We start from the raw sequence: 26,588 nt of genomic DNA, 5'->3' as shown, positions 1-26,588 counted from the left end.
CGCGTGTCCAGTCATGTTAATACCATAGACAAAACAGATATTCACGTAAAAAAAAGGGGGACGGAATGTAAACAATGCACTGTAAACAACTGTATTGTATTTACATTTATTTATCTTTACTAGTACAATCCTTATGTATCATACGTTAAATACACTGTCATGCAAAGTAATTGGCAGCCTTTGATATGTCTCATCGTGACATGGACGAGTATGTATGCATTTATAGCTAAATTGGCGCCTCGCACACAGACACATAAAACACAAGGCTTCAGCCCCAACCAGCAGGGTGCGACTACAGAACCAGAAGAGGAGCTCATCCATGTGGAAGAATAGCTTATAGGACGACGGTGCAATGAGAGAGCACGGACTGATCCATGCATGTTCAAACCACAGTGCAGGATATTAAAAAAACACAGATAAAAAAAAAGGTAGAGGTCTCCTTCCTCAGATGATCAGCCCGTTTGATTGTGCATGAATAAAAGGGCTGACGACGGGCATGTTAAGACCCATCACGACACACACAGAGCCTCAGGGACTCATTATATACAATTATAAGCAGCCATGCACGAGTGCACGTACATAAACACACACACACACACACACACACACACACACACACCTTCATATTAAGTTATCAGTGGACCTTCGAGTAGTGTTGTATGCCGCTAACGGACAGGCCTGTTGCGAGTGTGTCCTCTTGTTGCCACTCCAGAACTGCTTGACCTCCGCCCGCACGCCGTTGCTGACCAACACGTACAGCACGGGGTCCACCACGCAGTTCAGACTGGACAGCGCCAGCGTGCACGAGAAGTAGAAGTGCATCCTGTCCTCGAACCGGCAGTACCTCCCGCCCGCCTCCACGCTGTCGCTGTGGTAGAAGACGAGCGATCGCGCCAGCAGCAGGACGTGGTACGGCGCGTAGCAGACGGAGAAGATGCCGATCACGCCGCAGGAGAGCAGGCGGACCTTCCTCTTGGCCGGGGCGCTCAGGCCGGGGCTCTGGCCCACGGTGGCCAGCACCCTCCAGTAGCTCACGGCCAGGACCAGCAGGGGCACGACGAAGGCCAGGCCCACGCGCAGCAGGTTGAACAGGGCCATGTTGGTCTGTATGGGGTAGGTCTCGTAGCAGCGGTCGTTGTTGTTGACCTCGTCGTGGGCGTCCTTCAGGTTGTCGTAGTACAGGATGAGCACGTGCACCGCCACCACCACCACGTACACGGCGGCCGACTGGGCCCAGGCGTAGCGCCCCGTGCGGTGGGTCTTGGAGCGGAGCGGGAAGGTGACCACCAGGCAGCGGTCCACCGAGATGCAGCAGAGCAGCAGGATGCTGATGTACATGTTGGAGTAGTAGAAGAAGCCGGCGACGCTGCAGGACACCGGGCCCAGCTTCCAGCGGTGGTCGTTGCGGTAGTAGTTGATCCACAGGGGCAGCGTGAAGATGAAGAGCAGGTCGGAGATGGACAGGCTGAGGAGGAAGATGCCCAGGACGTTCTGGTTCCTCACTTGCTGGAAGATGGGGCCCAGAGTCAGCACGTGGAAGATCAGGCCGAAGATGAAAGCCAGGATATACACGGACATCAGGAAGTCACTGATGGCGCTGGCTTCGATTTGGACACACACCGAGTTGTTCGCTGAGTTGTTCATCGTTGCAACGGTCCAGATAGGGGCTCACCTGTAAGAACAAAGAGGTAATTTAATTATATATACAGTATATATACATCACTCCTCCCTAGTTCATGACTCACTGGGCTCCATTTGGCCACCCTACAAGATTCTCTTAATCCAAAGCGATTTACATTAAGCAAGAACCCTCTCTGCGGATTGGAGTGCAGTAATGGCTTTTAGCTGCATGGGATTGAAGTATTTCTTCCGTTTAGAGTGTCATGACTTCCTCATGCTCACTCTAGTGAAGAGTGAAGACAGACAATTTGTTTCAATATGAATGAATTTAGATCCCATCCTCACTATATGATCTGTTCTGGTGTGGAGAACAAAGTATTTGATGTGTACGCATAGCCGCAACTCTAGATTCATCCCATTGTAAAATAAAATCTAGAGTTGCAAATTGCAGCTAGTGTACGTGTGTTCTCTTACTAAATGTAACAACTTCTTCTGATACCTAGCCCTAGAACGGCTCTTCTTGTTTCATACAGTATACAGTATTTCACATACAGAGCCATAGAACCTGCTTAATTTCTGGTCGGGTTCCAAATTGGCGGCCTAAATGTGTTTGTACTCACCCATTAAATAATTCCAAAGACGTGGAGTGAAATATGGTCCTCTAGTTTTATATCCATGTGAAAGTTCTGGCACACAACGTGTATTTAGTCAATCTCCACTTTATCACGAGATGCACACGGACGTCTTTCTCTCCAGGCAAAGGGGACCGGAATGATCGCTGGACTGATTTTACGAATACAGACGTCGTCACCAACACAAAAGTTTGGGTCACACAATTGGCAGGTGGTTGGCAGCAACTATCGCAAGGCACCTGCCAATTGTGTGACCCAAACCTTTGTGTTTCCCTGGTCAATTGGTGACCACGTCTGCGGTAAACAGGACGTATTTGTAAAATCAGTCCAGCGATCATTCTGGGCCCCTTTGCCCGGAGAGAAAGACGTCTGTGTGCATCTCGTGAAAAAGTGGAGGTAATTGACTAAATACACGTTTTGTGCCAGAACTTTCACATGGATATAAAACTAGAGGACCTAAGCAGGACCGTTCTATGGCTCTGTATGTGAAATACTGTATACTGTATGAAACAACAAGAGCCGTTCTAGGGCTATCTGATACCATGGTTTAATAGAATCTGAGAGTAGAGAAGAAAAGGACTTTTTTTCAGACAAAATTGTCAGGAAATGCAGAGTGAATTGAACCCAAAAGCAAAGTTGCAACATGCAAACAGAAGAGTTCAATCAATTCAATCAAAGTATTTAATAATAAAGCTTAAGCAGAAAAGGCAAGCTTACAACCAGGTAATTCAGGCAGTAGTAGGCAGTCCAAAAATGCAAAAAGTTCCAGTCAAACAATCAAAAACTCCAGGCAAAATACATGGAGGACAAAATATGAGCTGGCACTGCATGGCAGTGTGTTTGTTAATGAGTTCAGGTAGGTGGATTGGAGGAGTGGTCACAGGTGTGTAGCCTACTGGGCATGTTGGGCTGGTGAAAGGGCAAACATATGGACAGAGGCAGACACAGAAAGAGATAAATAGACAGAGTTTTTACTTGTTTTCTAATAAAGTTGTAATTTTCTCATGGCCAACCATGATAGAATAATAAATAATTTAGAATAATAATAAATAATAATAAAAAACCACACAGATCCGTCTTTATCACATGACTAGACGAACCCACCATGGAGCATTGCCCTGTAGGCCAGGTGTAGGTAATCAATACAGAGGTGTAAAGCTGCACTTAATGGTACACCACAGCTAGCCTGCATGGCTCCAGCCCTGAATCGCTATAGCCACACAGGGATTTTTTTCTTCTGGTGAATAATTAAGTGAAACAAAATGAAAATTCAGGCTGCTGTGTCAGGCTAATCAATGACTGTACCGATTTGCGTGATATTTGGATAACATCTGAAGGACTAATATATTATATAGGCCTATTATAAAAAACATAAGTCGGCCTCCTGGTGGCACTATAAAAGGCAGATTTGAAAAATGCAGGGCAGACGTTTTATTTCCTCCAGTGCAGTTATGTGTACAGTCGTACGTGTGTACGACTGTACGTCTGTAATCCACGTAACTGGCGAAATGTTCCACGCGTTCCACACCACCACAGGGAGTGCAGTGCCCGGTGTCGAGTCGGTCGGTCGGACCCACGGTTGTCTAGAACCGCCCCAAAAAGGCCTGTGCCTGCCCTGCCATATGGAGCTGTCCTGTTCTGACCTCACAACACTCCACATTTGGGCATGGCTGACACAGAACTCCATAGGAATAAAGGGACACAGAGAGACACATACAGAAATCTGACGTCATTCTGACATCGGGCATAAAAGGGACACAGACATAATATCTGGGTGTGGCATGCATTCTAAAAATGTCTTCTAAATCCTGACAGTTTTCTGAAAAAGCTATGTTTCTATGTCAGTCGTTCTTCTATTGTTCAAAGATAGCAGACCTACAAGCTCGTAGCGCGCCACTCGGATGAGCTTGTAGATCTGCTATTTTTCAATAGCTAAAGCATAACATAACCCTGACACACCAAAAGGGGTTCCCGCCCAGTAGACCAGTGCCCAACAGGCACCACCGTAGAGGCCCCCACGGGGCAACTCTCTAGTAGCTAGAAATAAGAATTGAGCAAAAACACGGAGACAGAGTGAAAAACATACTCTCTCCCATGCCATCTAGCCTGGAGGAGACAATGCGTCACTTTAATGTATTTCCAGTGCAGTGTATATACAGAATTTATTGAAAGGATAGCCCCTTGAGATGCAGCATCTCATTTTAGAGGGGGTCCCGTATACAGGGAAAAACATTTACATACAGTACAGTGCAGTTACACAGATAGACAGTGCACAATAGACAATACAGACATGTACAGATACAGTTAGCTTGTCATCCTCTCCCACCCACTCCCCCATTCCCCAACTCTTTTTGGACAGGCATATTGAGACTAGTACAGTACAGTGATTTGGAACAGGGGTCAGAAGTAAACAGCAGTACGGGCAGTGTTAGTAGCATGAACAGGTTGAACAGGTTGTTTTGAGGTGTGAATACAGAGAAGTCCTGAAGCAGCCGGGAGAGGTCACAGATCTGAGAGAAAGGGGAAGGTTGTTCCAGTCAAATGGGGCTTTGTAATGGAATGACCTGCGTCCGGATACAGAGAATATTCTTCTGGGAATAGGATGGTGAGTATTTCTAAGTGGGTATGGAGATGTATATAGAACCAGTGACTGTTTCAGGTATGGAGGGCAGTTGAGGTGAACACATTTGAATAGTAATTGGTACCAGTGAAGTTGTCTTCTTGCCTTAGGCTGCAGCCAGTCAAGTGAACTGTATAAGGAACAGTGGTGTGTTTGGTATGGGCATCTCAGTACAGTAATGTACAGTAATGTAGCTATGACAACACTGCAGTGGAAATTGGAAAATAAGTAATTACTGTACAACACACACATACACACACACACACACACACACACACACACACACAGACAGACATGTTCTGCTAGGTCTCATAGTTAGTTAGTGCCCACTGCGTTCGCAATTAGTATGACTAGAACAGTACTTGAGCAGCTTTTATATAGGCCTGCTAAAATCTGTATAGCAAGAGATAATACATTCAGCCACTAGATGTCACTCTTTCACAACACCTTGCATTTTCTATTTCCTCTCCTTTCTATGTCCTTATCAACTGCAGCAAAGGCAGCAATCATGTAGGATTGTATGTTAACAAGTATACAGCTCCATCTCACTGAATTAGAATATTTCAATAATTAGAATAAGTTCATTTTCTTCTGTAATGAAATTCAAAAAGTGAAACTTTCATATATTCTCATTTCATTGTGCATAAAGTCAAGTATTTAAAACCTTTTTTTGTTTTAATCTTGATTATTATGGCGTACAGCTCATGAAAATCAAAACATCCTATCTCAATGAATTACAACATTTTATAAGACCACAAAAACTAATATGTTTGTCGAAAAGTTTTTTTTTAATGAGAAATGTCGACCATCTGAAAAGTTTATTAATACCGGTTAATACCGGTACTTGGTCTGGGCTACTTTTTAACAAATTATTTCATCAATGGGGCGTATTAATATACTTTTCAGATGGTCGACATTTCTCATTTAAAAAAAAACTTTTCCTTAGTGGTCTCCTAAAATATTCTAATTCATTGAGATAGGATTGTTTGATTTTCATGAGCTGTACGCCATAATCATCAAGATTAAAACAAAAAAAAAGGCTTTAAATACTTCACTTTATGCACAATAAATTGAGAATATATGAAAGTTTCACTTTTTGGATTATAAATTAGCCTACAGAAGAAAATCTACTTTTACAAAATATTCTAATTGAGTGAGATGGAGCTGAGTACCCAAGGAAAACACAGCAGCTGCTAGCTTATGGCTTATACAGTAGAGCGAAGCAGACCAGTAATTCTGAAGTTTCTTCCGGGTTGTCAAAAGTATTACAATTTGGGGGGTCGGGAGCAATACTTTTCATTCACATATTTTTAAAAAGGTCTGGATGTATTATTTTCATAACATTTCCATCTCCTTTGGGAGATAGAAATAGACGCTTGTGCTTTCTAAGGGGGTGATTTGGATGAATACAAAATTAATATCAACATCCTGAATATCAAACAGTATTAAGATGTTGATATTAATTTTGTATTCATCCTTAGGGCCCCAAATCACCCCTTAGAAAGCACAAGTGTCTATTTCAAACACAAAGTGTTTCTTTAACTGGGGGGGGGTCACAGTTTGACAGCAACTCCCCTCCCTTTCTAAGTATTTGACAGTATTAGGATGTTGATATCCATTTTGTATTCATCCTTAGGGCCCTTAGAAAGCACAAGTGTCTATTAGTCTAGCACTTTCTAGCAGTATCACTACAGGTTGTTGAGCGAGGTCCCCTAGGGATCTATATTTGGCCTCCTTCCTTTTTTCTCTCTAGTCTTCTCCAAATCTATTCACGGAACATATCTCTGATAAACAAGCTCAGCTCATGAGCATGTAGATGTGCTAGTTTAACCAAATCTACATATATTATGGCATGCCCAGAATAGGGTTCATGACATTATTACTGAAAAATAGTTTCAGCTCAAGCTGAGACTGCTCTGGGGGTTGAAATGGGACTCATACGCTGGTCATGACGACCAGCATACCTGAACGTCATCACGAACCAACATGGAAGATTTACGTTTGTACTGAGTACTGACTCACTGGAGTCTCCCCGAAGGAGATTCCCGAGAAACCATTTCCAACTACGGCTAACTCTGATCATCATATCCTCGTATCTAAATGAAGAATGGCAAGAATGAGCTGTTCAGGTTTTGAAGAGTTATGTCTTGCATAACTATTGTGTATTTCGTATAGTTTACATTTGGAAATACGGGAAATACAGGAAATGTTGAATTCCTTGTTTTGTTTTGCTATTCTTCCACTATCTCAGAATCATTTGATAGTTCAATAGCTTTCTTTTCTCTTTTTTTCAATTGGCTATCTTCTGTGTCAAATATAATTCCTCAGGGAAGGTCTATGGTCTGTTTGCAGGGCTAGAATGCATTCTAATGCCATTATTGCCTGCACAGATAGGCTTTTGAATTGAAAATCAATAATGGAGAAGTCATTAAGGATCGGATCATAGCCTCAAGTGGCCACACGATGTACGTGTGTGTGTGTGTGTGTGTGTGTGTGTGTGTGTGTGTGTGTGTGTGTGTGTGTGTGTGTGTGTGTGTGTGTGTGTGTGTGTGTGCGTGCGTGCGTGCGTGCGTGCGTGCGTGCGTGCGTGTGTGTGTGTGTGTGCGCGCGCTCGCACGCACGCACGCACTCACAGTTAAGTTTCTCATCAATCAGACTTGTATGAATAACTGTGTAACCAATTGTTTTTCACCTTTTACTAAATAATAAGACTATGATTAGTTTGACCAAAAGAAAATACATAGAATCAACTATCATCACATCTGATTAAACAAGTGAGTCAGTGACAAAGCAGCTCAAACAACTTCTGTTTTTTTTTTATTATTTTTTTCTATTCCAGCCAGGGCTTTTGCCTTATCGGTTTTCATGTCAACTGATGTACCGTATACACAGTTCTATAAATCATAACCTACACATAGGCCTATATGACTATATTTATATCTGTTAATGATACTCTTAATACTGTCAATATGCTGTTGGTGCACATATAGTCCTGAATGTATCTCTTCTTCAGTATCTAACTTACGTGCCGTAACTGCTACCATGACAAAACTTCAACTTGAACATCAGCTAAACCACAGGCTCTCATTTCAAGAAGTAGGCTGTGTGTCAATAGTCAAATACTGTTCTTTTTAAATGCACTTCCACCTCCTACATTCACTCCCTAATGCCATGGCTGTGTGCCATTGACCTTGGTTTTCCAGTAAATTTCCAGGATTCTTTTTGACAAGATGTATTTCATTCTGTGCTTGGTTGTGGTAATTAACTGGTGAGATATTGTTGGAAAAAGAAAACCATTCAGATCTTCTGAGAAGAAGCCATAGCTTCATAGATGTTTTTTATGTTATACAACCACAAGCATGCCATTGACAGCGTTTGATTGGGGACTAGAGAAACTGGAATAACAGAATTGCTTTTTCACCAATATTTTTACAGAGTTTTCTATACAACTTTCAGAACCTTTCCATTATTTATTCTGTTTTCCTCAGCTAGAAACAACTGCCATACTTGATCTTCATTCTGTTTTTGTCCTAAAAAATCATGACAATTTTCTGAAAGATTTGAGGCACATTTTAACGATTTTTCTAAAATAGCAGACCTACAAGTTAGTAGATCTGCTATTTTTAACACAAAAAAGGGGTTCCAGCCCAATATGGGTTAACTAGAAACAACTATGTGATATTCTTATATCACAAACCTTTGAAAACATGCTCATGCATCTTCGTTACCGTTACTGATGTCCTGTCAACTTTGTTATTGATTATGTCCTCCTCACCTGTTATTGTTCAGGAAGGATGGACAACCTTCACAAGAGAGTCCTCTCTAGTCACAGTCACTGACTTGAAGCCATGAAGTCACCGGCGTCCCACATGATGCTCTCGACAGACCGCCACGCTCACTGAAGAACCTCCAGACGATAAGAGAAGACGATGTGGTTTTGAAATGTCTCTGCCCGACCGACTTCTGCTTTACTCGGCAGTGTAGATGTCGTCAACAAGCCCAGAGTGTGTGCAAGAGAGAGAGAGAGAGAGAGAGAGAGAGAGAGAAACCACAGGAGAAGACAGCTCCATGAGGAGGAGGCGGGCAGTATTATGATTCACAGTCACACGTGTGCATGGAGCTGGAACTGGACCTTATAGGACTGCTGGGGAGAACCAGTCCAGCAGGCTAGACGAAACCTGCCCAAGTGCAGATGTGGGGGAAACATACATACATCACTGTGTAGAGCAGGCAGCGACGCCGGCACTGTGGGGGTTAATTACCAGATGCAAATACGGCATGTTCAATGGTCATTACCAACCTATGGGGTTTCAAATCCTAATGAGTTGCTTTAACTGCTGTTGCATGTGTGGTATAAATCAGGATACTACTTACAATTTACAATTTAGGCATTTAGCAGACGTTCTTGATCTAGAGCAAAAGCAAAAACAAAAGAATGGCATACATCAAGTAGTTATCATGAATCATGTATAAACTAAGAACGTAACAGTGGAGTATCTATGTCAACTATACATACTATACTATATTATATATTATACAATATATACTATAAAGTGCTATGACTACATAAAATGCAATTCTAGTGCTGTCTACGTAACGAGCTATAAGTCTGTCTAAAATACTATCTAAGTGAAGTCTACATAAAGTGCCATCTAAGGGGCTATCTAAGGGGCTATATACTTATAATATGATACTTATATGATACTTATAATACAACGTATAATGGATATTTGCATTCTCCAGAAAGTGCCGCAATGCAGTAGAATAACTTAGTATCAACCCGGGCCGTAGCCAAAGCCTACTCAGATGATTAGTATATTGGAAGGGGTCTCTCGTGGGACAATCTTGACACTTGGATTGATTTCCTATAGATTAAAATGGATGGTTGCCATGGAAACTAGGATGTGGTCCAGGAAGGTTACAGTGCTGAGGTGAAAGACTTATGGATAGTTAGAGGTACGTGTTCTGAATCCAATGTGTTCTGTATAAATATTAAATACTGGAGACTGTCCGGTCGACCGGTCCTGTCCTGAATGCGCAACGATTTGACCAACTTGACAGACTCCGTTCACACTTGCGGATGGATGTAACCAAATAATAACGTAATAAAAGAATAAAGTGGCTGGTCTCTGAACCTTTATTCTCTTCATCAATCATCAATTCACCACACATGTTACTGTATCTCAATTACGAGATCATACTGATCAGTCAGTATCGAGGCCTGCAGTGACAGATTATCACCCATACTGTACATGAAACAATTGAGAAATTCTACAAATTCCCTCATGAATTGAACAACTTCATACAAAATGTAAATAAAATAAGACTTGAGACAAGATGCATTTGAGTGAGAGAGAGAAAGAAAGAAAGAACTCCTCAACATGTGCTTCATATAAATCCTTGTTATCTCCCGTGTGCGTCTCGACATTCCTGGTGACGTGGCTGTAGCTGCTGCTCATCATAGCACTCGCACCCAGCCTCTACTTCACCTCCTCCTGACCTTCTATGCCAATTCTTAGAACTACAAACTGCTGAAAAACTGAGCAGTGAGCACACTTCCCTCGTGTAGCTTGCTAGTAGCTGCTCATAATGTTGATGATATACAGAAGCATATTCTACAGTATAGGCTACCTTTGTAGGCTACTTGTAAATCACTATTGTCATCTAATATAGCTGAGGTTGCGTAGTCTGTGTACAATTCTGAATATAATGCTGTATATATAACCAGACAAACCTGTCTGCTAATGCACTCTGTTTGTTTGGCCCAGGCCAAAAGATAGTATACACTGACCTGTGTTGAATAAACATTTATACCAGCTGTGAGTGTTGTGTATTGTAGCGTGACTATAGAGTCCTCTAGTCCAATAGCTACTCTTAGGTTAGTTAGCGTATTGTTAGGTAATAGTTACTGAGGCTATACTTATTTATTTGGGTTATTTTGTTATAGGTTATAGTTAGTTTAGTTGAGATGCAGTTGGTTAGAAGCTGGGAGACCTGGCACAGGTGTGTCCTGCTGTGACGTCTGTGTCATTGGTGGAGTACGTTGGGCGGGTGGGCAGTTTTCTTTGTTTTCATTGACTGTTGCGTGTAGTTCACACTAGCACGAGCAGAGAAAGCTAAAGAGAAGGCTATACAAGTGACGTACATTTCCTTTGTTACAGATTGTTCATGGATTTTCCTAATAAAGCTACCGGTATATGAATTGAATGAAATACTTGTAGCCTTCCTTTTTACTTTCCTGTGAGCAAGTTTGCTGCCAAGTCATATCTCGGCTGGTTTCAAGGGGGGTGGGGTGGGGGGCAGACAGAGGACAACAGATGACGGCATGATGCTAAAGAGGGGGAGAATTAGATGTTGCCTCCTTGTCGTCTCCTCTCTTTTTTTCCATCTCCACTGAGAGTGAGAACTGACTGTGTCTGACTGCACTCACTGCAGTCAGATTTATGACGCCGTCTCAAAGCAGCTGGATATGTTCAGTGGATGAGGATGATGCCTAAATGAAGTAAAACAATGATCGCTCCTGTGTTTGTGTGTGTGTGTGTGTCTGTGTGTATGCATGCAGGAATGTACTGTCTGTAATGATGGCTGGGTTTCAAATCGGAAGGAGCAGTCATGAGTCATGACAATGACTTACCCTCTTATGGCCAGTGACGTGGTTGACGTAGTGAAAGCCATAAATCCATCATGGCCAACTGACGTAATGACACTCTCCCCTGAAATCGGGAGCATAATAATAACAAAATGTAGCAACTTTTAGCATTTTTGGCTAACGGCTGATGTAATCTACCAAAAACCGGCCGAAATCCGCCCGTGCACGGGTGATCGTGCACGCGCGCCGTCTTTATGTGCATCGCTGCGTAAAATGCGATCTTTTGGGCTTGATTTAGAGCTTAATTTGACTTAGTTATGAAAATAAACGATGATAGCTTAGCATTCCACGGACATCAGACTGTCTGTCTGAATGCAGAAAGCTAGTGGATGTTGTGATGCCTAGAACCGGAAATGACATCGGCAGATTTGGACGATTTGGTCAAAATAGGCATAATGGTGCGTTCCCAAGGGGCCAGCTATGCACTCCAATGTTGAAGCGCTGGGGCGGACCCGTGGATTATTGACGAGGAAACCCCGTGCAACCGAGCGCCCAATGTTAAAGCCCAGCTGCACTTCCGCATTTGGACACCAAAATTTGGTGTCACGACGCAGTCTCTCCCCCTTTCAGAACAACGAACGGCCCAGGAAATGAAAACGCAATGCATTTCCCCATAGGCAGTTTTTATTTAATTTATTTAAAGGCCTTTTAAGCGTCGTACGAAGCCAACTCTTGTCGTGACAAATCATGACAACACACGACCAAACAAATAATTACAAAGAAGAACAACAACAAAAAAAGTGTTGTAACCTGCCGTTTTTTTCTACTTTCTAATTCTTTGTTTGGCCCGAAATATTGTGTGTGAGAGTTGGCTTCGTACGACGCTTAAAAGGTATTATTATTTATTTTTTTTATCCCACAATTTTGTAACCCAGTTTTTTCTTTTCACCCAGTGCCAATTATCTAATGTAATCCTGGGCGCTACACTTCCTCTGCCAACCTGGGGGGGCAGCGGACTGACCTCATGCCTCCTTCTATGCATGAGGAGTCCAAGCTGCTTCTTTTCACCTGACAGAGGGGAATTTCCCCGGCCGGACGTAGCGCGTGGAAGGGACACGTTATTCCGACCAGTTCCTTTCCCCTCCATCAGGCGCCCCGGCTGGCCAGGGGGAGGTAGTTTTAGAGACCAGGATTACGGCATGTTTTTGTGAGGGTATCTACCCTAGGGAACACGGGGAGAACATGCAAACTCCACACTATCGCCAACCCCCGCCTCGGGTATGGGCACTGATGACGCGGAGGAGGGAACACGCCGCCAGTGCCCACAGCGTCCCCAGCGGGAATCGAACCCAGGACCTTCTAGCTGTGAGGCGACAGCACTACCAACTGTGCCACCGTGCCCCTCGCTTAAAAGGTCTTTAAATAAATTAAATAAAAACTGCCTATGGGGAAATGCATTGCGTTTTCATTTCCTGGGCCGTTCGTTGTTCTGAAAGGGGGAGGGACTGCGCCGCTCTATTACCAAACAGCAGCTATACCCTCTGTGTCACAGTTATCTGTCAAGTACACATTATTATTCTATTCTTATTTTTTACCGGAACAGGGCTAGTTTCCCAACTCCATGTAGGAAAATCAAGAGTTATTGAAGCAGTCTTTCTTTCAGTATTGGACTATGGAGAAGGTCATCTATAGAGATGCTGCTCCTTCTGTCCTCAACAAGCCCTTGGATGCAGTTTATCACTCTGCTCTGCGATCTATATTTGGTGAACCTTATAGAACTCATCACTAATTCCTATATGATGACAGAGTGGGCTGGGCCTTCCTTGGCCGACAGGCGAAATAAACATTGGTATCTGTTTATTTTTAAGGCAATTGATGGGACTTTACCGTTGTATTTTAAAGCTCCAGCTGCTGGATTGGAATCCCAGTGTAACATATAGCTCACACTAAAGGTTCCAAATGTAAACACAGAGATGGGGAAAACCGCCTTTTGTTTTAGTGCGCCAGCCACGTGGAATGACCTACAGCTTAAATTAAATGAAAGATCTGCTCTCCCATTACTGTACATACGGTCAATTTGTGTCTGCAACTGTTTTTAAACATGTTTTAGATCATGTGATGAGCAAATGTTGCTGTTCGGTTAATCTGTTCTGTTTTTGTTTATTGCTTTGAAAATGTTGTATTATGTCGTACTGTATCTCAACGACACTGCAAATGAGGGTAACCTCAATGTCTCTCGAGAATAAAGGTTTGAATGAATGAATGAATGAATTAGCTAACAAATACCCTGCCCAATCAAGTGTGCCTATTGATGAAGTTGAGGAGGCACTATAACATAAATAACTAGAAAAAGTGCCCCTCGGGGCACAGGTCTCCACCAGGCCAGCTCAGGTTGTGGCTTCCTGGTGGCGCTATAATAGGCCAATGTGAAAAGGGATGGCAATTGGATGATTTGAGGCATTTTGTTCCAAAAATGTGTTCAAAAATGTGTGTTTTGCTAAAACCCACCTGTTGGTGGCGCTATAACAGGCCAATGTGAAAAGGGAGGGATATATTCCTCAGCCTAGTAGGAAAGTCTGTGGAATATTTCACGTAAATTGCACACTGCTTTCATGATTTGAGGCTTTTTGTTTCACAAGGGCCAATCCTGCAAACTTTGAAAGCCAATGTTAGCCAATTAGGATGGAATATGAAATATCGGACAGATCCATCTTGAACACATGACTATAGAGATAGTGTGTAACAATATGCAGGATTTTTGGACAGAATCTGGAGTAGTAATATAAAAACAAATTGTTTTTCAAAAGTCGGCCTCCTGGTGGCGCTATAACAGGCCGTTTTGGAAATGTTGGTTCATTGTTGGCATCCAGGGAGTGTGTGTGCAAAAGTTGGCATCGACCGGGTTAACGGTGCCGGAGATTAGCTGATCACAGACGGACGGACGGAGTGCAAAACTCTCTCCCCATGCCTTTGGCCTGGTGGAGACAATTCTACCCAGGCATGAGTACAGTTCTCCAGGGTTGGGAGGATGGGGACAGTGATATACCCAGACCCCAGCAGGCCAGCACAGTGTCTGTCTGAACTCCTTGATCCACACAGCGTGCACCGAGAGCTAATCAATGTGGTTCTCAATCAGATCCAGGGTTGGGTTAAAGCTGGTCAACGCCTCACATGGACCACAGTAGCCGTTGTCTCCTATTGACCGATGAGCCAGTCATCAAATGATTGCCTTAGGAACGCGACAAAAACATGTCCATTATTTCAAGGCTTCATGGGGCAAGTAATTGATAGAAAAGAATGTTTAGGAGTGAACATGAACAATTCCTTTAAGATACTGAACATAGCCTACGGTAAACAGAAACAGCAAACAGTAAACAACACCAACGCCCTTCAGACTGGGTTCTGGTTATGATGGCGAGAAAAAAGGGAAAGAACTTTATGGAAGGTACTGGGTTACCCCTCATCAAAAAGACCCAATAGTTTCTGAGATCAAGATACTTCTAGCAGAGAAGAAGAAATATGAAAGGAATAATAATACATAGGGTTCTTTTACTCATTCTGACCGGGCACCCATTTTGGTGTTGGCATCATGTTATGCTTTAGCTATTGAAAAATAGCAGATCTACAAGCTCATAGCGCGCCACCGAGTGGCGCGCTACGAGCTTGTAGGTCTGCTATTTTTGAAAAATCGAAGAACGACTGACATTTTTTAGAATCTGATCTCAGGTCAGAATGGGTCATTCAGACCACTGTGTGTCCAGTGGAAACATCGTATGAATCTGATCTCAGGTCAGAATGGGTTAAACTAAGGACCACAATGGAAACAAGCCACTGGGGCTTCTGTGTTATAATTCCAGCGTAACATTTGACTGTACCGTTATTATTATTACTTGCGCAAGCAGAGCGCGCAAGTATTGTGGTCGTGCTGGCTTTTTTATGCTCGGAGGTATATATACTAGATGTTTCAATGTCGGGTTATAACTGGCTGTCGATGGTGACGTAATTAGGATACGTTTCAGTGTCGGGTGAATTAAAGGCAATGTCTGTATGTATACATGTATGTAATCTGAAACCTACTGTATCTTTATTACGTCAACAGTTTATAACCTGGCATTGATACATATCTTAACCCATTCTGACCGGGCACCCATTTTGGTATTGGGTATTTAAAAATAGCAGATCTACAAGCTCATATCGCGCCACCGAGTGGCGCGATACGAGCTTGTAGGTCTGCTATTTTTTGAAAAATTGAAGAGCGACTGACATTTCTAGAATCTGATCTCAGGTCAGAATGGGTTCATCAGGACCAGTGTGTGTCCGGCGGAAACCTCGTATGAATCTGATCTCAGGTCAGAATGTGTTAATTAGGTCACCATCAACATCTAGTATACCTCCGAGCATACGCATAAAAAGGCCAGCCGACCACAGTATAGCACTTTCAACGTAGGTATGTATGTATACAGACCTACGTTACCTGCTGTTACCCAACCAATATTGAAACATATCGTAATTGCGTCACCATTGACAGCCAGTTATAACCAGACTTTAGTATTTAATTTCAATGTTTTACAGAGAGCCTGAGATTTGAAAGTTTGTAGCGGTCGACAGTACTTGCACTCGACAAGTATAGGCACTCGACAGAGTGCAGTTCTAGTTTATTTTGTAGTTTATTTTGTATTATTGAGCTAGCCCGTCCTATAAATGGCTATAGTGAACACAAACATTAAATGCCATTGGCGTTGAATTTACGTCCCAAATATGTGTCTGAGCAAATCGGCATATGTTGTACGATGATTAGCCCATTCTGACCGGGCACCCATTTTGGTGTCAGCATCATGTTATGCTTTAGCTATTTAAAAATAGCAGATCTACAAGCTCATATCGCGCCACAGAGTGGCGCGATACGAGCTTGTAGGTCTGCTATTTTTGAACTGACATTTTTAGAATCTGATCTCAGGTCAGAAAGGGTTCGTCAGACCAACGTGTGTCCAGTGGAAACCTCGTATGAATCTGATCTCAGGTCAGAATGGGTTAAAGTGCCCCTCACTTCACACGGGTGTGATTTTGTACTTGAATTACTACACATGACGTGAGGGCCAAATGTCCCCACAAGTATAGTAGAATTTGGTAAATAAACATTGTGAACATTTTTTTTCCTGGTCCCCACACAAGAGAGATGTTTTACAGTTACAATACAAAGACATGACTTTTAGAGTTATAGGCTTACAATTGTAGTTAAATATTCAGTTTGGCGTTATTTAGGGAATTTAGGGATCAGGGTTTGGAGTTGTTTTTCCAAGGAACGAAAACAAACAACGGAACTACGTAAGCATGCGTTTCTAAATGAGGAGTGAGCTGAGGAGGCTTTGTGAATTATTAAGTACTAGTCCTTACCCGTTCTGAATATATGAACAGCAAATAATGTTCAGTGTGGGTAATGTGATAGGGGGGGGGGGGTACTCTGACTGACTGACAGACAGTCTGCTAAATTATTAATAGGATGTATGTAGTTATTCTGAGAGATATTGTCATGTTACATTTTGACAGCTTTGTTTATTCCATGAGATAGCATAATGCATGCTTAATTGCTTATTATAACAAATGATAACAGATGTTCAAGAAACAATAAACGGGGCGAAGGGGAAAGGGGGGTTCTGACAGTTCATACACAAAAAACAACAATATTGTTCAAAGTAGTTCTGTATTGTTAAAAAATACTAGAATCCTCCATCCATATGTCATAAGTTCTATACATACATAGTTGACACTACATGAATTTAAAACTTTACGTGTGCCGAGCAGTCCACCCTAAGTATACTGCATCTATAACGGTAAGTACATCTAGGGTGCGTTCGGAAAACGCGCACCGGGAATGTGGTCAGTTTGTTGAGTGTGGTGGGCGGTGACGTCACAGAGTGCGTTCAGTGTGCCTTATTTACGAACGACCACAGCTGTGACGCAATCACACCGATTCACACCGGACACAGCTTCGGGGTAGGGTCGCTCAGTGCGGGCACTCGGCACACCCGATGCGCAGCGCACTGGACTTTCGAACGACAACGCACCGAGTGCACTGAATAAACGAACGACAAGAGACAAGAGACCGGTGCGTTCAGGGCACATTTCCGAACGCACCCCTAGTTGACATGAGCATGCAACTTATTGACATGAGATAGTTGGCTGCTCGCCACAGTCTCGACACCACCTGCTTCTAAGTCCAAGTCATTCCAAATGCACTACTGTATTATTATTACTCTTGTAATATCAATCGTTACGGAGCACAGTCACTGAATGAAGGCTCCATTTCACTGGTGAGTTGTTAGCCAATCTTGCATGCTCACGATGCGTCACGTTCCGAACGCATCGTGAGCTTCTGATCTGCTGTTCTCACCGAACGTTGGCCTATTTTCAGGGAATGTTATAAGACCATATGACACGCCCAGAGTAGGGACACTAGGGTCCACGAGACGAGGGCATGTATAAAGAATAGGATACCACAGACGAGGTAACAATATGTCTGCAATCTGACTACCACTTGAAGAGGTGGATGAGAGCGAATGAACAACACAATAGCCGTCACAGCTAATAACCGCCTGTTTGACACATTCCACCCGACGGCTGTAATACGGGTCTATGACTGTCGACGGACAGACATTGTCCACTCGAGAAGAAAGCCTGAGGCCAGGTTTCAGTCCAACCCTTGAGCAACGAGTTCCATCAAGCAAATCCACAGAAAGTATGAACACATCAACACTCCAATTCCAGTTTTCAGAGTGAAACATAAATGTCTTTGCAGACGAAGACTGAGCCAGAGCCTCTGCAAGTCTTGAATTGTATAAGAAAACATCATAATTCATATCGTTATGCAATGACGTTTTCCGATAAACTTGAAACAATTACTGGCACTGAGAAGGGCTTTGATCACTCGAGGGACAGGAGATGAGTCGGTCCTCACCACAGCGGTGGGAAGGTTCTGCAGTTCCAGGCACCACATAAAAATGTCTTCAAAGGGATTCAATGTATTTACAAGCAGACACGCTGCACACCTGCTCATTCTCCATCTACATAAAATTGTTTGTTTGTCTCTTAATCCCTCCAGTCAGGTGAATTTTGGGAGTTGTGCTTCTTTGTAAGCCTAATTGGGAGCCTATAATTTATACATTCACACAGAATGTAACAGACTGTCAACCTTTAGTTGTGTCTGGCATTGTTAAAGAACATATTGATACAGAGTGTTGACTCAATTCCTTGCACCCAAATTGAGATTTGCAGCGCTGTGATTAGAACATAAGTTAAGTCTAGAATACCAAGTAGCCTTGGGGGTTTAGAAGGCACCAATCTCCATAAATAATTAAATGATGAAGACAATGAAGAGGAAATGAGCGGAGGGATGGGAACAACTCCGAGAAGGAATTATTTGTGTGCTGGGGCTACAACAAATATAAACCACTTAAAGGTATATTCAGTGATTTCACTTAATTCAAATATCACTTATTTTTTTGTTTTGTTGTGATAATCCTCCCTACTATAGAGTGTGCTGGCCATATAAGGAGTTCCTCCCTGTCCCCAGTTAACCCCTGGGGGTCAAAAAACCTTAGGTTTCGTTTTTGACTCGAAAGGCTGGGCCCCACAGCCAAAAACGAAACCTTTAAAAATATACCTTTAAAAATGTTTGCCTGATATTACATGCCCAAACTAAATTATAAAAAAATATTATTAAGTTATAACTCCACAACTACAGGGCCTAGAGATGCACAATCGTGGTGTCTATGCATAGGTGAAACCTCCAGCACAGAGTGGCAGCAGCAGCAGCAGCACTTTCTTTTTTGTCAAAAACAATTCCAGGACGAAGACCTTAAAATGTTTCACTTCACGCTCAAAATGTACTTATTCGTCGTAGATGGCCCATGCGGTGCCTCTGGAGTCTGCGTATAGTGAAACAGGTTGGCATAGGAAAACATCAAGACAGGTGCAGAATGCAAAGGAAAAACGTTTCGTCCCGCCGGGGGATTATTCCGTTTCAGCTTCACCCAGCTGATGGCTGCTCCGATGGTCATGACGTCATGAGCGTTATTAAGTGACTTGCATATTATAGAGGGACACTTCCGACATATAGCCGGGGGCCGGAGCGCGAACCAGGGTCCTTCCCGTTCTCCAGACGGCCTTCTCTACCCATTCAGCTAAGGAAATAATGGAGGGGGATCTTTCTTTACGGCAATGTCATATATAACAATTTCTTTGATTTATCTATACAGCGATCATAGTTTTTCAGTAAAAGCCTCATCCTCCTCCTGGAATCCTCAATCACTAATCTAACCATCTAACCTCCATCTGCCACCTCAGTCGCACCCCCCCCCCCCCCCCCCCCCATCTCCATTCCTGCTGCCCAGGGGTTCCGTTCGCCCCATGAGGTCACGTCCCCACTATCCCCTCTCACTACTAGTGGTCCTATACTCTGAAGGGTCCTGGATGGTGTTCAGAGGATGCTGACCCTCTCAGTAGTGGTCCTATACTCTGAAGGGTCCTGGATGGTGTTCAGAGGATGCTAAACCCTCTCACTAGTGGTCCTATACTCTCTGAAGGGTCCTGGATGGTGCTCAGAGGATGCTAAACCCTCTCCGTAGTGGTCCTATACTCTGAAGGGTCCTGGATGGTGCTCAGAGGATGCTAAACCCTCTCACTAGTGGTCCTATACTCTCTGAAGGGTCCTGGATGGTGTTCAGAGGATGCTAAACCCTCTCCGTAGTGGTCCTATACTCTGAAGGGTCCTGGATGGTGCTCAGAGGATGCTAAACCCTCTCACTAGTGGTCCTATACTCTCTGAAGGGTCCTGGATGGTGCTCAGAGGATGCTAAACCCTCTCACTAGTGGTCCTATACTCTCTGAAGGGTCCTGGATGGTGCTCAGAGGATGCTAAACCCTCTCACTAGTGGTCCTATACTCTGAAGGGTCCTGGATGGTGCTCAGAGGATGCTAAACCCTCTCACTAGTGGTCCTATACTCTCTGAAGGGTCCTGGATGGTGCTCAGAGGATGCTAAACCCTCTCACTAGTGGTCCTATACTCTCTGAAGGGTCCTGGATGGTGCTCAGAGGATGCTAAACCCTCTCACTAGTGGTCCTATACTCTCTGAAGGGTCCTGGATGGTGCTCAGAGGATGCTAAACCCTCTCACTAGTGGTCCTATACTCTCTGAAGGGTCCTGGATGGTGCTCAGAGGATGCTAAACCCTCTCACTAGTGGTCCTATACTCTCTGAAGGGTCCTGGATGGTGCTCAGAGGATGCTAAACCCTCTCACTAGTGGTCCTATACTCTCTGAAGGGTCCTGGATGGTGTTCAGAGGATGCTGACCCTCTCCGTAGTGGTCCTATACTCTCTGAAGGGTCCTGGATGGTGCTCAGAGGATGCTAAACCCTCTCACTAGTGGTCCTATACTCTCTGAAGGGTCCTGGATGGTGCTCAGAGGATGCTAAACCCTCTCACTAGTGGTCCTATACTCTCTGAAGGGTCCTGGATGGTGTTCAGAGGATGCTGACCCTCTCCGTGAGGCCCTGCATGTCTGCGTCGTCCTCGCCGTCGCCGTCCTCTTCGTCGGAGGCCGCCGCGGGCGGAGGCGCCATCAGATGGGGGGGGTAGGGCAGGGTGTGGTCGCGGGCGAACAGCTGCCATCGGATGTCGTCGCTCTCGTGCGTGATGTAGCGCTCTCCCAGTTTGGTCTCCAGCTCCCTGAGGTCCAGCCAGGCCTGGTAGTCCTGTGTGACAGAACCAGAGAGCAGTGATGAGAAGCCAGAGCCGTACGACAGACAGACAGAGGAGTGGATTTCATTCGGGCAGCTTTGAAATTAGATCAGTGTCGAAATTGTTTTCAATCACTCTACATCATCCAGTAATGTTTTTTTTGGTGTGTGTGTGTGTGTGTGTGTGTGTGTAACATACACCATGCTTTACTTTGTGGGGCAACACATTCATGTCATTATTCCCTAACCCCCTCTAAGTGGAAAATAGTATTTATTTTATGGTTAAAAAATTTTTTTTTAAGGGATGTGAAAGTTTAGCGTGTGGATGCCGAATCTGTTTTGAAAGCGCATGAATAGAAACTGCAATATCTAGGCAAAGATAGAGGAAACTGACCCTCCAAAATGTCGCTGCCTTTTTTTACATAACTACTTTTTATATGTATGCCATGCTTTCTGTTATTGCTTAATGTAAATCTCTCTGGATTAAGAGAGTCTGCTAAATGCCTACATTGTAATTGTAAATTGGAGCAACGCAAGCGTATTTACGTGAGCGCGGCCCGTGAATTTGTTGCGCGCATGCTCGTTTTGTGCACACGCCCACGACTCACCAGAACTGTATACAGTTTTTACGCTTGTGTTGTTGCGCCCCTCTAGAGCAGACCTGGAGGAGACCCGTCGTTGATCCAGGCAACAACGCATGCGTTCCTCGCTTCTCGTTTGAAAGACCCTTTAACCCATTCTGACCTGAGATCAGATTCATACGAGGTTTCCGCCGGACACACGCTGGTCTGACGAACCCATTCTGATCTGAGATCAGATTCTAAAAATGTCAGTCGTTCTTCAATTCTTTTCAAAAATAGCAGACCTACAAGCTCGTATCGCGCCACTCGGTGGCGCGATATGAGCTTGTAGATCTGCTATTTTTAAATAGCTAAAGCATAACATGATGCCAACACCAAAATGGGTGCCCGTTCAGAATGGGTTAAGCTGTGGTTATATGCCACATGCGACATGACACATGAACTTATCTGAAATGTTTTATTTAACCTTTTATTAATCAACTGATTAATCATGCCGCAGAAAACAGCCCAGGCCCAGAGATGGAGACAGAGAAAGTGAACGCAGGCCCCTACTCTTTGATGTGTCTCTCTAAAGCCAAAGAAGCTAAGCAGACTCACCACGTTGGAAATAAGTATGTCTTTGGTTAGGATTTAAATTGTGTAAGTACCCAAATTTATTTGCGTCTGAATTTATTACCTAATAAAATCTATCAATCATTATTAAAAGGTTAAATATGCGCAGCTGGTGTTTGTGGACACTAGAACTTACACAAGGGGAGAATGTAGGGCCGTCACCATTACACATTTAGGTTGACAATTAATTGTCACAGAAATAATTGCGATTGATGATTTAATTGTGTTTTTTGTCATTGGAAATGGGAACATTTCATATGAATAGAAATTACATGTCTTGTTTGCCATTTAGGCTTCGTGATGAAAAAGTGCACAGGGCAAGATATGACAAATAATATGATAATATACCAAGAAATTATTGGCATTTATACATTTCATACTTTTTATACAGCTTTTTTTATTTATAACATCTTTCAACATGGAAACGACAAAATAATTGCGATTATGTCAAATAATTGCGATTAGATGATTATGTAATAATAAGTGTGAGGGAAGAATTGACGGAATGACTAAATGGGACACCACGTTCAGAAGCAGTGTATACAGTGGTGGAAAGTAACGAAGTACTTTTACTTAAGTACTGTACTTAAGTACAGTTTTGAAGTATTTGTACTTTACTTGAGTATTTCCAATACTTTTACTTTTACTCCACTATATTTATTTGAAAACTTTAGTTACTAGTTACTTTGGAGATTTTAATTTTGATTAGAAAACATACATTAACCCCTTCAACCCTATACATTTCGGCCATTTGAAAATAGCCGATCTACAAGCTCACAATGCGCCGCAACGTGACGCATTGTGAGCTTGTAGATCTGCTATTTTCAATAGATTTAGTACACATTTTGAACATGTGAAATGGCACATTCTGCACAATACGGTACCTGTAAATAAGCATGGCTGAGACTCTTGTCCACACTGTAGCGTTTCCTCATCTTCACCTGCAGCAGGTTGTTGATCAGGTCGATCGCTGGAAACACGAGAGAACACGGAACAGGCAATGATCAGTGAAATAGAATACAGTGAATCCTCCATAAAATACTAAACTGCACACAAATACAGCATCAGTGTTGATTTCGTCGACTAAAACTAAAGACGAAAAATGTTCGTCGACTACCTTTTTTCACTGATGAAAACGAAATGGAAACTAAATGAAAACTAAGCTATGGTGACTAAAACTAAGACTAAATAAATATACTGACGATTTCGTCAACAAATAAAAACTAGCCTAAAATGTTAGGAAGGGACTAGTGGACAAGAGATCCAGTATAAGTCATTTTACATTTGGTTGCATGCTGAAAATAGCAGCTCTACAAGTTCACAACGCGTCGCACTGCAGCGCGTTGTGAGCTTGTAGATCGGCTATTTTCAGCAAGTGTAAAAAACAGTCAAGATGGCATCAAGGCCTGCCAAAATACATTTTAGTCGACTAAATCAACTGTAGATTTGGTCAACTAAAATCTCATGACATTTAGTAAAAACTAATTTACTAAAACATTCCAGGTGACTATAATGTGACTAAATGAAAACTATTGAAGAGACTATGACTAAAACCAAAAATCAAAATTTGCTGCCAAAAACAACACTGTCTAGCAAAGGACATGAAGGACTACTGTACCTAGACATGCCTTCCCATAGAGTATAACACAAATTACACTGTAGCAAACCATGCCAAGAGCCTATAAAATATATTAATAGCATCCTGTCCTGGTTCAGTTAGATTAATGTGATATGAAGTTAGAAACAGGAAATCTAATTAGGACTGTCTGTAGTCACCTGTTGATGACAGGCATTCTATTCTAATTCGTTTTCTAATTAACATACAGTTGGTGGTTCAGTTGAGCTGCCAAGAAAATATTTGTACAAACAATGGCTGCCAAACAAGACAGATTGTTTCGATTGAGATTGAGCATTCTACAAATGCCTTCTAAATGTTGACAGTTTTCTGAAAAAAACCTATGTTTCTATGTCAGTCGTCCTCAAACATTTTCATGTCAAAGACCCCCAGAATTATCTGTATTTGGCCGCGGACTCCCATCTGAAAATATGTTGTTCCAGCCCCCCCCCCCCCCCCCAAAAGCAAAGATTTGACTTAAAAATGTTCGCTCTGAAAAGATATATTCAAACATTTGGGCCACATTTTCAAGATTTTTCAAAAAATAGCAGACCTACAAGCTCGTAGCGTGCCACTCGGTGGCTATAAGCTTGTAGATCTGCTAAAATATAACATAATGCTTAAAGGTATATTCAGTGATTTCACTTAATTCAAATATCACTTATTTTTTTGTTTTGTTGTGATGATCCTCCCTACTATAGAGTGTGCTGGCCATATAAGGAGTTCCTCCCTGTCCCCAGTTAACCCCTGGGGGTCAAAAAACCTTAGGTTTCGTTTTTGACTCTCTATCCTGATTGGACGAAAGGCTGGGTCCCACAGCCAAAAACGAAACCTAAGGTTTTTTGAGTGAAATCACTGAATATACCTTTAAAGCACCAACAGGGGTTCCCGCCCAGAATGGGCTAATTTAGCTCATTTTAATGACAGAGGAGGTTGTGTGCACATCTTGTACCTGTATTTAAGCCAGGTGCTGGACATCAAGGCAAGAATCAAGGAGAGGAGGGTCAAACATGAGTTTAAAGCTCCCAAAAATGATTTTGCCTGATGAAGACCTCTAAGGTCGAAACGTTGCGCCATTAAATAAATAAAAATGTTTTGTGAGCTTTAAAACAGTGTTGTGTGGTTGTTTACCTGTCTTATTAATTATTATGAATTGACAGATTTGACAGGTTTAAAAATGAAAAGCTGCAGGTTTTGCTTATAATGACATCGTGATTGATTATTCACTTATTATTCTATTGAATTATCGATATCGTCCTAGAACAATTTATAACAAAATCAATTTTAGTTAGAGCAAGGGGTGCCCAAAAGGTAGACCGTGATCTACCAGTAGCTCACACAGGCTGTGCAGGTATTGTAGATCACATGACATAACCCTAAACATTATATAATTTAAATTAATTAATAAACTATGTTTGGCATCTGCCACATGAATTAAGGTGACTTCACTTGATTGACATCAAAATGGGAAGGTCAAACTCTGCAACTGCAAATACTGCAATACTTTGTTTTCAAGAGTGTTTTGCACCATCATCATCAGTATTTCAAATAATGTACAAAAAACCCCTACCAATTCCATTTCCCCACTCTATTTCCCATTCCTAGTGCATTTGTCTAATATGTAACTATTTTCAGCAATGGGACAATTATTTTTTTGGTGCGTAGATCTGGTTGAGCTGGTCATTTTGAAAGTAGCTCAAGTCTAAAAAGTGTGGACACCCCTGAGTTAGAGCAAGTGTTCCACACCAAATAGGCATTCCTCCTATACACCCTTCCCTTCCTATGCACTCCTCCTCCACCCTTCCTATGCACTCCTCCTCCACCCTTCCTATGCATTCCTCCTCCACCCTTCCTATGCACTCCTCCTCCACCCTTCCGGCATGCTTTTCCGTCGGTGTGTAGAAGGAAAACAAGGATTAATTTCTGCTCACAAACAGATGCTCTTCTACTCTGCCTCTACCATCATGGGAGAACTGCTTCTATCGATATCGATTCATAACGATTAACTCGATTAGTTCGATCAAGCGTTGCACACCAAACAAATGTGCACTCCTCCTCCACCCTTCCTGTATGCTTTTCTGTCGGTGTGCAGAAGGAAAACAAGGATTCATTTTTCTGCTCTCTGCCTATTATGTCAGAGGCGTCAGGTTCCTATAACGGCGGTGGGTGCAGCTGCCATTGGATCTTTTTGATTTTTTTTTTGTTTTCATGTCATATGAAAGCAGGGAATCATAGCTTCAAAATTGACATATTGGTTGTTCAGTTTGACCCACCCGTTTTGGAGATATGGCTTATAGAGTAACGTCTTGCAGAAAACAGCGAGTTGAGAAAACAGGCTTGAAAAGGTTCACTTCTGTCAAGTTCTGTGGACTCTAACATTGCTTTTCTCCTCTGGTGAAAAGCTGGAATCAGTCAAATCCGGTCACATTATATATATTATATATATATCCCATTCTGACCGGGCACCCATTTTGGTGTCAGCATCATGTCATGCTTTAGCTATTGAAAAATAGCAGATCTACAAGCTCATATCGCGCCACCGAGTGGCGCGATACGAGCTTGTAGATCTGCTATTTCTGAAAA

At 42.8% G+C, this 26,588-nt stretch overlaps 2 protein-coding genes across 4 annotated transcripts in view; both read right to left on the bottom strand.

Moving 5' to 3' along the window:
- Window positions 1–328: 328 nt before the first annotated feature.
- Window positions 329–8,833, bottom strand: gpr184 (G protein-coupled receptor 184). Its single transcript, XM_083772402.1, has 2 exons — window positions 8,648–8,833; window positions 329–1,672 (listed from the first exon to the last, which is right to left on the bottom strand). The coding sequence occupies exon 2, from the start codon at window positions 1,642–1,644 to the stop codon at window positions 622–624; it is 1,023 nt and encodes a 340-aa protein (XP_083628528.1). The 5' UTR covers window positions 1,645–1,672; window positions 8,648–8,833; the 3' UTR covers window positions 329–621.
- Window positions 8,834–20,840: 12,007 nt separating this feature from the next.
- Window positions 20,841–26,588, bottom strand: part of prkd2 (protein kinase D2) — a 59,201-nt gene continuing 53,453 nt past the window's right edge. For all 3 annotated transcript variants that reach the window (XM_083773546.1, XM_083773547.1, XM_083773548.1), the window contains 2 exons: window positions 23,275–23,360; window positions 20,841–21,212 (listed from right to left, as the gene is read on the bottom strand). In XM_083773546.1, coding sequence (XP_083629672.1) covers window positions 20,982–21,212; window positions 23,275–23,360 — 317 coding nt within the window. In that variant the 3' untranslated portion in view covers window positions 20,841–20,981. The remainder of the gene's footprint in view (window positions 21,213–23,274; window positions 23,361–26,588) is intronic.

This window comes from Protomyctophum parallelum, assembly GCF_964188405.1.
Source record: "Protomyctophum parallelum genome assembly, chromosome: 9".
NCBI lineage: Eukaryota > Metazoa > Chordata > Actinopteri > Myctophiformes > Myctophidae > Protomyctophum > Protomyctophum parallelum.
This window is presented reverse-complemented; position numbering and strand designations above follow the sequence as displayed.

Coding starts and splice junctions, on each gene's coding strand:
- gpr184 (XM_083772402.1), bottom strand. CDS start 1,644: ATGAACAACTCAGCGAACAACTCGGTGTGTGTCCAAATCGAAGCCAGC.